This window comes from Apostichopus japonicus, chromosome 4, assembly GCF_037975245.1.
Source record: "Apostichopus japonicus isolate 1M-3 chromosome 4, ASM3797524v1, whole genome shotgun sequence".
NCBI classification, from domain to species: domain Eukaryota; kingdom Metazoa; phylum Echinodermata; class Holothuroidea; order Aspidochirotida; family Stichopodidae; genus Apostichopus; species Apostichopus japonicus.
This window is the reverse complement of record NC_092564.1, coordinates 7,018,800-7,032,897: the sequence shown is the minus strand read 5'-3', so window position 1 is coordinate 7,032,897 and position 14,098 is coordinate 7,018,800. Positions and strand designations below refer to the sequence as shown.

The window sequence follows — 14,098 nt, the reverse complement described above, 5'->3', positions numbered from 1 at the left end:
TCGGTACTTATTAACAGTGTTTTATTTTCTGTTAATGGAGATGGTGTTTTGTTGAAACTGAAATATAAAAAGTTTGTTAACATGGCCTTACACTGGCATTTGGTTTCATATGATAGTTATTAGACACTTAAGTCCAATAAAGATGAACTCTATTATATTAACAATACTCAAACATCTTGTCAAAGGCTGACAAAAAAGTTGAAAATTTTCAAAATTGGCAAGTATTTGTTATAAATCTGAGAAATGTGCAGACAAACTTCTGAGCCTTGAAAGATTTTTGAGCGGAATAAATTCATTAATATTTACTCGATAATTATTATGTCGTCAGTTAAATCAACTGTGATCTTAAATGTTTTTTTTATTAATTTTTCTAATATGTGATAAATCTGGGGAAAACTTTTAGGACTTTTTGCCAATCTCAAAACAGCTCCTAGTCATGGGTAAAAGACTAAGCAAATTTTAGAATGTTTTGTCAGTACTGCACATGGTAAATTTGCAAGAGTTTTGCTTTAAGTCTCAATACGTGTTTGCTGATGAATTTCGGAAAACAAACTTCCAAAGCAGTTTCAATGTTACTTATTCTAAATGCACTCTGACCAGGTGGGTTTAATGGAGAAAAGCTGTCGCAATCACAGGAAAGAAATTTATTTTCTGTTGCCCTTATGGCGCGAACGATTTACCGTAAAATCACTGCGACCGTCCAATATCAACATGTTCCTTACACAAATGTAACCTACATATCCTCGTATCGTCCACTTTTTTTACCCAATTTCACGGAGGAAACGTCTGAAAACACCTGTTTATTCCTTGCAATGAAAGGAAATGACACAATTTCGCAAGCTACATCGGTAAGACCGAAAGAAAGATACTATTCAAGAGAAGAGAGCTACCACAGGCTAGCACACAGGCCCAATGGTCGTGAACAAAACAGAGAGATTTGACTGGCGCATGATCTGTTGGGCAGAGCTTGCAAATTTTGATTGAAGTTTGTAGAATCTACGGACTCATTCAAAAATCTGGGCTCAAAATGTTTAACGACAGATAACTTAATGATTATGAATATGAAAATTGCATAGAACAGTGTCATTTTAACTAAAGCTTTTAGGACAGAAAGCTGTAAAAGGTCGAAGTTAAAAATTTGGCAGACCCACATTGAGACTTTAATTCAGTCTCATAAAGTGGAATGAATGGTGCATAAAAACCAAGGTTCAGTAGTCACAAATCCAATTTGATCGGTCTTAAACATTTCTATAGGATGATTGTATCACAAAGTTTGAGCCATTTAATATTGGAGACAATAGTTTTTATCACCATTTTGATGCATCGATACAATACAAACCTGTCCTTAGTCTGTGTCATTCAAAACAGGTGCGCAGAATTTCTTTTACTCTGACATTTATTGGAAGAGCGCCATCAGCTGCGTACACATGTTCTCTGAAAGTGGTATTGAGTTTTTTTTTGTTTTTTTTTAAGTTGGTAGAGACCAGTGAGTGCTTTATAGCTCATTGCAACATGTTACTTTACCCGAAAGGTTTACTTAAAGCTTAAAAATCCTCAATGTAATTGATTCTATTGTCGCTATAAACATCTTTCTTTTTTTTTTTTACAATACCCTGCAATAGCCATATGTTCATGACAATCGTGAATATGCTGGAAATTCCATTTGACCCTGATCGACTGCTAGAGCCCGTACCTGCATACTAGCACAAATGCGCCTGAAGTGAGAATATTCTGAGAAGCAAAATGTCCCCACCATGTTGGTGGGGGTTGGGAAGGGGGGGCATCATACTTCTTCATGTTAGTTCTGCTACGTAACCAAATATCAATGTAACTTTGGACCCCATTTGACGAGATATTAGGATATCTGTTTTGCATTGATGTTGCATCAAGTAGATAGTTGTCTTTCATTGATAAGTCATAAATGCAATTACATTTTCATTGATAAGTTTAGTCGTCATGGCAATGGAAGGGGGAAGGGGGCATTGTTTATTAATAAGCATCATGGAGATCCCTGCTTATGTTCTCTGGCATCAAGAGTATATCTTGTGTTGGTATTCAAGAGGCATCGAAACCATCTCTTGTTCCGTTGTGAAACATCTGTTTGTAAATGTTATCTGTCATCGTGAGAGTTTTTCGTGAGATTGGATAGCAAGAGGATATCTGCTGTATTCAGTTGTGATGAAGAAGGGGATATCTGTTGAGAACATGAGTGTGATGGAAAAAAAGGACCATGGCAAAAACATTCCTGTAGTTTTGTCAGTATCGACCTAAATACAGGCACCAGAAACATATAAGTAAACAAACAATATCGAGTCACAAGCAGTCATTCTCACCACTCACTTTATTTTCTCGCAATATTAAAGAAGATCCTGCTAGGATCGAAACGTCAGGCCCACTCACTTTTACACAATATTAAAAGAGATCCACAAATAAATATTTTAATTCTGATCGGAAGCAGAGTTGTTTGTGACACTTTTGACATGAGTTCTGTTGGTTTTACTGTTTTGCACACTCCTAGGCAACAACATGTGGGCATTACTGCCTAACATGAGTCTGTTAACACATCTGTCGTATGTATTCAACAGCCAGAAGAGTAAAGCTGTACATTTGAATCCAGTACAGATCAGTAGTTTTAGCATGCTTCAAATTGTTAGAAATATTTCCCAACATGCACTCCATTATTGTGAAGAAATTTCTTCTTTTTACCCTCAGTCATTGAGAAGGATAAAGGTATTAACACAAGTGACATAACAAATATAAGCATAAATTTTAAAATATGGTTATGAAACCATTCATTAACAGAATTGCTGATCTCCCATAGATGCAGATACATTATTTGTCTTTATAGTGTACATGTAGAACTCGCCATTGTTGGCATGCGACAGTGTCTTCCACGCACTAACTGTCAACATTGACAACAGTATGTGTGCAATGGTTATTTGTATGTGAGACGTATGTATGTGTGTGGTAAATGTCGGAGAGGGTTGGTCGTAAAATCCAAACTAAACACTGCAACAGAGCTATAACATTCACAAATGGTGGCAACTGAGAAATGCAACCCCACAGTCTCTCTCTCTCTCACTTTATGTTTGTTTGTATGATAACAATAATCGTGACCTCTGTGGCAATCGACCAATCACCTGTCTACTTTTCCATTTTCAAACGGTTGATTTGCTTTGAAACTTGCCGAATTGAAAGCCACATTGATCTCGCCAATATACACTCAGTTATGGCTGTTTTTTGTTTGACGATTCCAGTCTCTGCATTCTATAGCCAGCCACCATGCTGTTGATTTGATTTGTTTGGTTGCCATGGTGATCGCAAAGAGTTCAGACAGTGTTAGGGTGTTGAGGAAAGGCATCTGCTCTTTTTCTGGTTCTTTTGTTTTTTTCTTTCTTTGTGTTCTTTGTTATTGATGTTTTGCGTTTTATTTATTAAATATGAAAAGTAAGTACTGTAATGGTCTGTATGTCAAAGTCAATAGAGTTGTTGCAAGGCCTACAGTATTTCATTATGATGCTTTGGATTTTGATTTGTGCCAAAAACATGTACAATATGCTATGACAAGTATATACTAGACCCAGAATCCCTGAGCAGCTTCCTGTATAGGTCATCGGTATTTTATCCCCAAACATGCTAGAATCTCAAATAAAATGGTCACTTCAATATGTATGTAGTTTGGTTTCTGCCCCCTCCCTGCCTTAACAAAGAGACATCTGAGGGTGAGACCTCTGGAAAGAGATTTTTTGGGGAAAAATGTGAGACCAATAATATCGATGGGTAGAGGTTGATGCTAATTTCTCGATCGGGGAGTGTGATATGGAAACATTTTATAGTTCATTCATGGCTTTAGATAATTACATAACTATAATATGGTGTGGTTCGGGTTTATGCATTCATAAGTATGTTCACACTATGTAGACTGATATCAGAGGATACTGTACTATATACCTGTACAGTATGTACGTTACAAAAGAATAATCACATGATTATGCAAGTTTTGAGAAATTAAGGCGGGCTGATAAATAGTTTTTCATCTAGACAAGAGGTTTCGGTTTCACCATTGCTTCTCGATAATGTTTAGTGCAGTCAATACTCATTCATTTACTCATCCCTCTGGAGGAATGGTTTCTCCCACATTTCAGGTCCCTTTGTATTCACTGCAAACCATAGATAGTGTATGATAGAATTATGTGTACGATAGAATTGTATTCTACTGAATTATCAGCGAGAAAGATGGGAGTTAGGAGAGTGTAGGCAGTTAGGCAGAGATGGTTTTGGAAATGAGTTGAATATCCTCTTTGACGATGTCACTGTCGCTTGCGTTTTTGAGAAACTTTTAGCAGCCTAACTGGATTCTCCTTTAATGATTGAAATTGCCCTCTAATTCGGTGAAGTGTGGAAACCTAAACATCGACCTCTATCAGCTTGTCGGTCGTTACACTAAGACGACCTTTTTGGGGTTCTATCACGTAACGAGTGTTGTGCGACCTTTTGGGGTTCTATCATGTAACAAGTGTTGTGCAAGTTGTTAATGACTCTATTGGATTCCATAAAATGTTGTCACCTTGGCAACAGTTCAATTACCGTATGTTCCCCCTCCCCTCTTCCTTTCTCTCCTACGTGACTGGAGTGAAAACTACAGGTGGAACCAGAGTGCTTGTAGCCAGCTATGTGTGTCATGGATTTCCACATGACTGTCTACATGTTAAAAATTGTCAATTGTGCTGGTTTTATGTATAATGCTGTTACAGTATGTGGAAACCTTTATATCGACCTCTATCAGCTTGTCGGTCGTTGCACTCAGAAGACCTTTTGGGGTTCTTTCACGTAACGAATGTTGTGCAAGTTGTTAATGACTATTGGATTCCATAAAATTTTGTCACCTTGGCAACAGTACATTTACCGTATGGTCCCCCTCTCCCCTCTTCCTTTCTCTCCCACGTGACCGGAGTGAAAACTACAGGTGGAACCAGAGTGCTTGTAGTCAGCTGTTGTGTGAGCCATGGATTTCCACATGCTTTGTCTACATGTTATAAAATGAGACTTTTGCTGGTTTTATAATGCTGTTACAGTATGACTTTCATCAGCTGTAGTAGTAAATACTTCCAAAAGGTCATACATGTCATTGAGCAGGGTAGTTAGGAGCTAGCTTGTTTGGTGGGCAAGAAAGAACAAATCCCCCGACCTACTTATCTTGTTACTTTGTTCCATCTCTCTTTGGCACACACACCCTAAAAACCGAGGTGTTTCACTCCATAGCAGGAAGCCATGAAAGGTGGCACCTTACATGGCTTTCATGGCCCCCCCCGCTTAACACTAGATGTGGTCTTACGCTTTATTCATAAATGGGTGTACTAGAGCCTTGTATACATGACATTAGTTGCATTTAGCACGATTTGCCAGTTTCGCGTGAATTTTTCGAAAGTGTTTTGCTGGATCTTTCGTAAAATTTGAAAGGTGTACTTACTTTTCGTACACAATTGGTAATTTTTCTACTGATTTTCAGAGTTTTTTTTACGATCTCCAATCGATACATTTCCTTTGATCATGTATTTGAACAGCTATTACAAAGTCGAGTATTCGACCCGGTATTGTCTGGTCGGAGAGTTCAAAGTGATGGACAGGGATTGTAATCATTTCGATCGAACATGCATTGACTTGATTATCTGCGCCGCCGCTGTCGGCTTGATATAAAGTACACTTGTGCCGCGAATCAGGAAGTTTTCACAAAAGGATAACAGCGTTCAAGTTTAAGCCATTGATATCGCCAGATACATTTTGGGGGGCTTGGGGGACAAAAGTAGGATTACGTTCGCGGTTTATGATTCGACTGATCGTAAGTTGTTTTGTTATTTCGCGTAGTAGACAAAATAAACACAGGAATTGATACGCGATTTTTGCCAATAATTTAATTTTCAGTTGATATCATAGTTTCGTTTGAACGTTCATAAGGTTTTATTAAACATTTAAACGATGTTTCGTTCGATTACACGTTTAAACGTGTAAACGGCACGCACCTTTAAGGTGCGTGTGCTGTCACGATAGAAAATCGTTAGAGCCAGACCCAAAAGAATTGCCCTCACAGTGCGCGTGCAAGATCGGTTCTGCGCTGCCTTCGTCTCGTCGGAGGGATGAGCAATGCCCCACCGGACTGATCTTCATTTAGCAGGAGTTTGTAGTATGTCACGCTAAAAGACAGATCCTTCACCCAAAGTCGTCATAGGATTCTGCCTTGGTTTATTTCACTTTGATCCTCTGATGCTAAAAATAGAGTTGAGGTTCATTTACACGATGAGGATAGGAAGAAATATTAACAACATCAACAAAAAACACTGATAGTAGAGAATTAGACTTAACCAAAATACAGGTGCAAAATTTAGTGAAAAATTTGTAAACGATTTGGTAAGGTCAAAGGTTACAGTCAATTATTCATGAATAAAGTATCTCAGTGTCAGGATATTAAAGAGGATGGTTTGTTAAGTTATGTAGTCATGCCTGCAGAACAGAAAGATGAGATTAAAGTTGTGCTACATTGGAGTTTGTAAAGTCTAAATAAATGGCCCTCAGATCAATTTACATCAGGCAGACCATTGTTTTATGAGAAGCATGAAGTAACAAAGATCTTTGTAGATCATCTTGTGAAGTTTTGTGGAAAAAAACTGGATCATATTTTGGTTAAGAATCCAGGTGCAACCGTTTTGAATACTCAACATATCTCCCAAAGAACTTCTTAATTGAACGATGCACTAAACATGCCCAATCTATGCCCAATCGATGTTATAAAGTGAGATATTTATATATCTTTATATGTACACACACACACAACTGCATGTGTTGAAATACGACCTACATAGTCGCGCCATTTCCATGTACATTTGCGGCATTGTTCCTTTCAGCTGACTTTGATCAATGGTTGGCTGATAGAGCGAATAAATAGGTTTGTCTTTCACCACGGGGTAGGTGCCTGGTAGATTATGTGAAGGCCACGCTGTCTATGTGTGTTCTTCTTAAATAAAACCTTTGCAACAAACATTTCACAGAAGGGACATTAAATGCATTTAAGTGTGTTTTATTGTTGTCTGTTCTGTGTAGGAAAAGAAGTATTAGGTTAGGAACCTTTCAGAGAAATGTCGGTTAATTGGAAAATATTGTATCAAAGTATAACAGGCCGGTGGTTAAGCGTGAGGTGAACCACCTCTCAATAATAATTAAAAAAAACCCACAAAATCGTTTGTATGTACAGAACATTGTGAATTTCATTTGCAAAATTTGAACTTCAGATTAAACTAAGCACATTTATGGATGGTTGTTACAAAGTAACTGTCACTTCAAAATGTCAGCAATTATTTTGGTAAACCCTGGAATGGTTTTACTCACTCCCACCCACCCACTTTTCCCTTCACCCATCATTCTCACCCGACATCTCCAATTAACCGATATTTTCTCTGAAAGGTTCCTAACTTCTGTTAGCCATCCATCGATCGAAGTCAGGTGTAAACATCAACAGACATTGATCATGTGTCTAGTTCGCACCAGGGGCACAATGTTGTTTACCTCGGGAGGGGGTCTTCCTCACCCAGGAAGAAAAATCATGGGGGATAAGCTCCCCCATCCCGACAACGACAAACATTATTAGAAAGAAACCTCCTAGTGTACAGGACACACACAATGTCAATCAAACGTACAGCATATTCTGAGCAGTTCAGACCTATTCAATATTGCTACAAAACTTGCCAAAATATGGACCATTATGCATAAAAACACTGTCTGTGCTATGACAAAATTGCTCAAAAAAGGGGGGGGTGGGTGGGGTTGTAGCCTCCCTCATTACACCCCTCACCTACAAACATTACTAAGCCCACTTCCTCCAATTACATAATAGAAATGGAGGTTCCCCAGCTGATTTTTCACAGAAATGTTCAATACAAGAAGGGAGTTTTGAGTTTTAAAACTTCTGTTGTAAGTCCTTCCGTACCATTTTATGCGTTTTGTAGTTTTGTTTCTGATTTTGTATGGTTTTATCATTCGGACTATTACCTTGCATACCACACCGTGCTGCTCATAGGTGTATTCCATGAAAGCTTTCCTGCATGACATCTAAAAAACCTATTTTCATCATAAGTTAATTTGAATTATTGCATATCTTGTGCAAATTTTGCAAAATTCTAGAATGTCCCCTCATCCCCCTCCCCCCCCAAAAATGGGGGGGAGACAAGTTTAAGGTGAAGGTCTATGCTCATGAGTCATGTTAACTGGATTCTATTTTTCTTATCCTTTCTACCATATTTTTTTTTTCTTCTTACGTTAATTCATTTATCTATTTAGCAAATTCTTGTTCTTCCCCCCTCAGAGCCAGTGAACTTATAAGTCCTGAATTGAAAGAAGGACAGGGTGTGCTTAGCATGTGTTTGCAAATATAAAATTTCATAGAAGAGAAGATTAATATATCTATTTATGAGATACAAATCATTGAGAACTGATTGACTATATTTGATTCTCCCTCCTTTTTAACCTCCTAAAGGTTGGACAACGCACTATGAAGGTATTCTTATTTTTGTGTCATATTTTCCTCTTTGTTTTTGGATACAATTCTCCTCTTTGAAACATCACAACCATTCTTTCATCATATTACACATCTGTGAAAGACCTCTCATGAGAATTTCTGAATCATTCTTTTCTGTGTGTTCATCTCATCCAGGGAGGCAGAAGGGATTTATTTTGCAAGCTAAGTTTGACGCAACGTATGTAACTCCTTATGAAGAACAATATGAGAAGTTTGTTTCTAATGCCATGGGGGAGGGGGCAGGGGGGTTAGAAAGGGGAAGGGAAACAGGGATATAGTGACATAATAATATGGGGAGTATCATACTTTCTTAGTAGAGGAAACTATCTTTAAATTTGAAATGGAACTTGGTGAATGAATCATAAAAACACTTCCGGATTTTTACTCACAGTAAAGGAATGTTTTTCAAAAGAGCAACTTTTCATGTAAAGGTTCAAATGTTGCTAACAATGTTTAATGTGAAGGTCCTTTCAGAACCCCCCCCCCCCTCCTCCAAAAAAAAATATATAACAGAATTAAGTTATAAAAAAAGTACAATAAAGAGGTCATGCTCTTGTCTTCAGAAAAATTAAAAGTTTTGAGAAAAAAAGTTGTTGTGACCAATTACAATTGCATTTTAATCCTGACAATTACCTCTTCCACCATAATTGTATTAATGATGTTAACATTTGCATCAAGGAATCAAAACTTTTGTGTCAAAGTTTCAAAGAAATGGACCCCCAAAAATATAGGAAAGAAATAGGAAAGAATATTATTTGATGATCACTGAGTCTAAAAGTGAAGGTACGGTAGGTCCTTCAGATACAATGTTTGAGAATGTCACTTTCTTGGAATGAGAAAGACAATTGTGGGCGTGTCGGCATCCTCTCTGAAAGACAAAGACAGATTGTTTTTGTATAAAATTAACAATCGCGGTGGTGGAAGGAAATGTGGTGGATGTAACAACTGTTTGGGATAAATAATAAACCAGCATGAATTGGTTTGAATGGGTTCAGTGGTAATAGTGGTACATTAATGTGTACGGGCGTAGGAGCACATTTCTATGGTCAATGCGTTCTTTGTACTTTTATTCCACATTAAATAGTGCATCCCAAATTGACGAATTTAGCTTTTTAAAAAACAAAATCTTCAGGTTGACGCTAAATGTTTCATAACTTAACTCTAAAATGGCGAGAATGAATTTACGTAGTTGGACAGCTTTTTTGCTGGTTGTTGTTTTTCTTGGCGAGAATGTTTAGGTTTGAGATGTCATGGTGCGACATAAATAGTGAAAGAAGACAGTTGAGTGTATTGTAAGCTTCTAATCTGTTTTTGGTCTTCTTAACACAAATTGAATACTGACATCAAAATCCTTAAAAGTCTAGGCCAAAATTGTCTTTGGAGAGTCTTTTCAAACAGAATTCTTTTTTCTGACAATATTTGGAATTGGTTCCGTTGCTTTGTGACCAGCCTAGACCCCAATGTCCAGTTCAAAATAGTTATATACTACTTTACGAGCTATGGACCAGCTATCACCAGTTGTTTAAATGTTGATAGTTTGTCTTCATATTTCTTAATATCACGAGAAGCTTCTTAGTCTGATGAAAGATGAATACATAAATTATTTTAATTAATGTTATGTATAAAGGATAATTAATATCATCTTCACCCGTGAAAGTGTGTTCTTTCTTTCCACACCCACTTGACACGAAGAGGGAGCCGTTCGTCTCCTCACAGCTTCTGTATGTATGCAAAGAAAACAAATTGGTCCTGGAGGGAGGGGGGGGGAAGGCTTTCTTGGAGGCCTATTTGCATGACATCTGTATGTATTGCACAATGGAAGAATGGTGACTTTTGCAGAACAATAGAAAGAAGAAAAAACAAAACAAAAAACACCAAAAGTAGCAGCTGTGCATCCCGCATGTAATTTGTAATATGAATGGGTGTAATTCTATTTCTCTGGCTGTTAAACCTATGAGCATGATGGAATCAAGGCAGACCAGTGCATACCACTACTGTATACTACTGTATATAATACAGGACAGCCGTATGCACAGTGTTTGGTATGGGAGGATACAAATGCAAGCATCATCTTATAACTTACAGGTATCTTTGTGATGGAGAACTCCCTCAAACAGCTGTAGGTGTCCTGTCATTTAGTGTTGTAAATGATGCTATGATCTGAAACCTTTTTGACTTTCTCTGTGTTTTCCTTGTCATACTTTCGTGGTAGAACGTTAGCAGTGTTGACAACGAAATAGGGGACCAGGTCATCAATAGGTCATTTTAAGAACTTAAGTACCTTTGGGAAAAGGCATTTGCATAACCCGCCCCCATTATGCAAAAATAGACAGTATATAACAAGTGAATGAAATACATGCAAAACAATATATATATATATATATATATATATATATATATATATATATATATATATATATATATATATATATATATATATATATATTGCTTGATAATATCATATTTTAGACTTGATCAAGTCTTCAGCCTTGTGGTTCAAGAGGATCATGTGACCTGTGGTATCCCTCAAATGGAATTAGAAATTTCTAATGGGTTTCGGAGAAGCTGTTCTTTGCAGTGATCTCTTTCACATAGACTCATATAACCAGAGGGAGGGAGAATGAGAGCAAGAAGGGCCAGCCAGCTACAAGAGTTGTGTTTGTATCAGTTTGTTGTGCCCTGGTAGTCAAACTTTCCGTCCTTGGTGACCCAAATTCTTCACCTTGATTATCTTGGTGTTTGGCTTGGCCTGGGAAAGATAGCTACTGGGGGAGGAACCCCCTTCACAATTGAGAAATTTATATACGATGCGAGGCTGCTTAGTTGCAAAACGGTTTTATATTCTGTAACTTTTGAACTAAACTATTTGTTCAAGAGTGTTCCACTTTTTTTTTTTCACAAAAATATTGGCTCTGGTTCTTTCTTTTCTCAATTTGTGGTGACCTTCTGAAACATTTTGGGGACCCTTAAAGGGGTTGTGACCCCCCAGTTTAAATACCAGCAGTTGAGTTGAGGATAAGATATTTTGATGAGACCAAGCAATTCTTTCTACTCAATTAGCTGTTTTTGTCTGATAATTTCACCAGAAGTACTGTAATCGATATTATCATAAAAAAATAATAATTAGATAACAAAGTAAGCCAATTGAAGTTGTTGTTTTTTTGTCACCCAAATTATTACTCACAGATTGTGATTTATTGTTGATGAAATCATTCAACTCCTAGTATTTTATGTAATATTTTAATGGCATTTGTAGTGAATGGCATTTATAAAGCAATATAATACCTTCCTTGATTTTGCTTTTTTTCTTCTGTGGTGTGTATGTTTGCATTACATGATACTAATGTATTAATCTCTGCATGTAACAATGACAAACTTTATTATTACCGGTTATTAATACTTGTTCTAAGCTAATCTAGGACATTAGTCCTTTTTCACTTAACTCTTCCAACAATAACTTTGTGTACCATCTGTTTCTCTCCACTGAAATTGTCATTAATAACAAAGCCCTCTTTACAATTAAACCTGTATGGAGCCAAGTTTTTTTGCAATACCTACTAGTTTAAAGGCATTGAACACTCGCCCCAAACCTTGTGCGGCCATCTGAAAAAGTTAACTTTCTGTTGCTTACAAAATGCAGACAGTAATGAAACGTGATACCTTGTTATCTTTAGCTGGACCTGAGATGTCCATCGCTGTATCGTTTATACACTGTGCTGTGAGTATTGACCGCAGCTGTGTGTACTGACTGTTCACTAGTCTCTAATTACTGACAGTAGCAAGCTGTGTGTGTATTTTCTGGGATCGATGGTGGTGTCTAACACTTCTGTTACACCTCATTAGAAACTAGGTCAGATTACCGGCATTAGACGTTTCTTTTTGCGCGAGTCTTCACACCCTTTAATGCAAAAGTTGTGTGTTTTTTCTTGTTTGTGGTTTGAGACAACCAAATCACCTCGGTGTTACTACACCTGCAGGAACTCCCTCGGCAATACTACAGTGAGTTAGTAATGCAGCAGAAGAACCTGAAATTAAATTGAATATTCAAACTATATTCAAATTTAACAAAGCACTAGATTTGCATATTCATTATTCCACAGTTATGCATAAATTTAAGGGTATATCTGAAGGGAAAAGGCATTTCCATGAACAAAAGAATGCATGTCCTTCACTTATATCCTTCACAAACAAGAAATAATTAGTAAAAAGTGGAAAGTTGCAAGCAAGATAATTTGGAGATCTGTTCACAGAAATATGCAAATTAGCTTTGGTCTGATGAAATGGAATGTAATTATTATCTTGACTGCCCCCCCCCCCCCAAAGAAAAACCAAATACGACCATGGATTAGCTAGTGTTCTGTAATCGATATCTTGGTCCTCGGGGTGTTGGCTGACATTTGCCAGTATTCTTGAAGTAGGTTGCGGATACCAAGAAGCTAGCCATTCAGTTTGGTCACCTCGATCTAGAATTTTCTTGTAAGGAGGGCTTACACTTTGATTTACATTATATGCATTACGTATAGTATTTCTGCTTATCTCCATATATTGCTATGTCTTAACTATTATAGTCTTGCTCACGTATAAAAAAAAATGATAACTAGAAACATGTATATGCTGAATGAAAATGACTGCTTATACTATGTTAACTGAATGTATAAAATGTTTGAAGTTATAATTATGTCAAATTTCATGATTTTGATTCCTTCCTTCCTTCCTTCATTTTTGTTTGTTTTTTGGCAGTCCTGGTTTCATTCATTCTTGCATTGATGTCATTTAAAACATGTCAATTTGTAATTTCTGCAGATGACGCATTGAAAAGGTCAAAATATGTATTGCATAAAACAAGATGTTGCAGTCGAGCGAGCCAGCCAGATGTTAGTCTTATACAAAAAAACATTTGGCCGCACGGCTTACCATCGACCCGCTCCTCGCCTACATCTGCACTTGACTCTTGAAACTGATCTTGTCAGTCTTTCAAAACTGTGGAAGCATATCCTTCACATTAATGTAGAGCAAAATGCCTTTCACTTAACGGTATTGGACATGACCCCGTTTTTGTTTCCTGAAGTTTATGATGTAACGGTATCTATCCTGGTAGACTTGAGACTTATTTCTTTGGAGTATATTATGTTCCCTCTAAAGGTTGGAGTCTGCAACTGCCAGCATTGTATTCAGCATTTTGTACTTTTTGGGGGGGAAGTTTGAAATAACCTCCAGATCTTATGCAACATTTCGCAGTTACCGCACACACACACACACACCCACCCACTGGGTAATCACTGATGGTTTGAGAAAAGTAGGCTACTTGTCATCATCCCAAAGTCTAAACTTGGAAGGATGTTATGGACATTCATCCAAAAATAAGAAGATATGAAATTTCTAGCTGGTGTGTCTTATAAAACATATCACAGCCCAGTGATCACAGCCCAGTGAGCCCACCCCCCCACCCTTCCCCACCCACCCATCTTTCTAGTGATTTTGTGTATTAAAGCCACACAGGTCTCTTGCATGAGGATCCGTCGACCTTCTTCA

The 14,098-nt window shown here is 37.4% G+C and overlaps 1 protein-coding gene across 3 annotated transcripts in view; it reads left to right on the top strand.

Moving 5' to 3' along the window:
* The window catches only part of LOC139966299 (coatomer subunit zeta-1-like), a 35,267-nt gene that overhangs the window by 18,103 nt on the left and 3,066 nt on the right, over positions 1 to 14,098 (top strand). The window contains exon 8 of one of the 3 annotated variants that reach the window (XM_071969151.1): positions 8,525 to 8,545. The exons of the other annotated variants lie outside the window; for them this stretch is intronic. Coding sequence (XP_071825252.1) covers positions 8,525 to 8,545 — 21 coding nt within the window. The remainder of the gene's footprint in view (positions 1 to 8,524; positions 8,546 to 14,098) is intronic. 3 annotated transcript variants of the gene reach the window in all.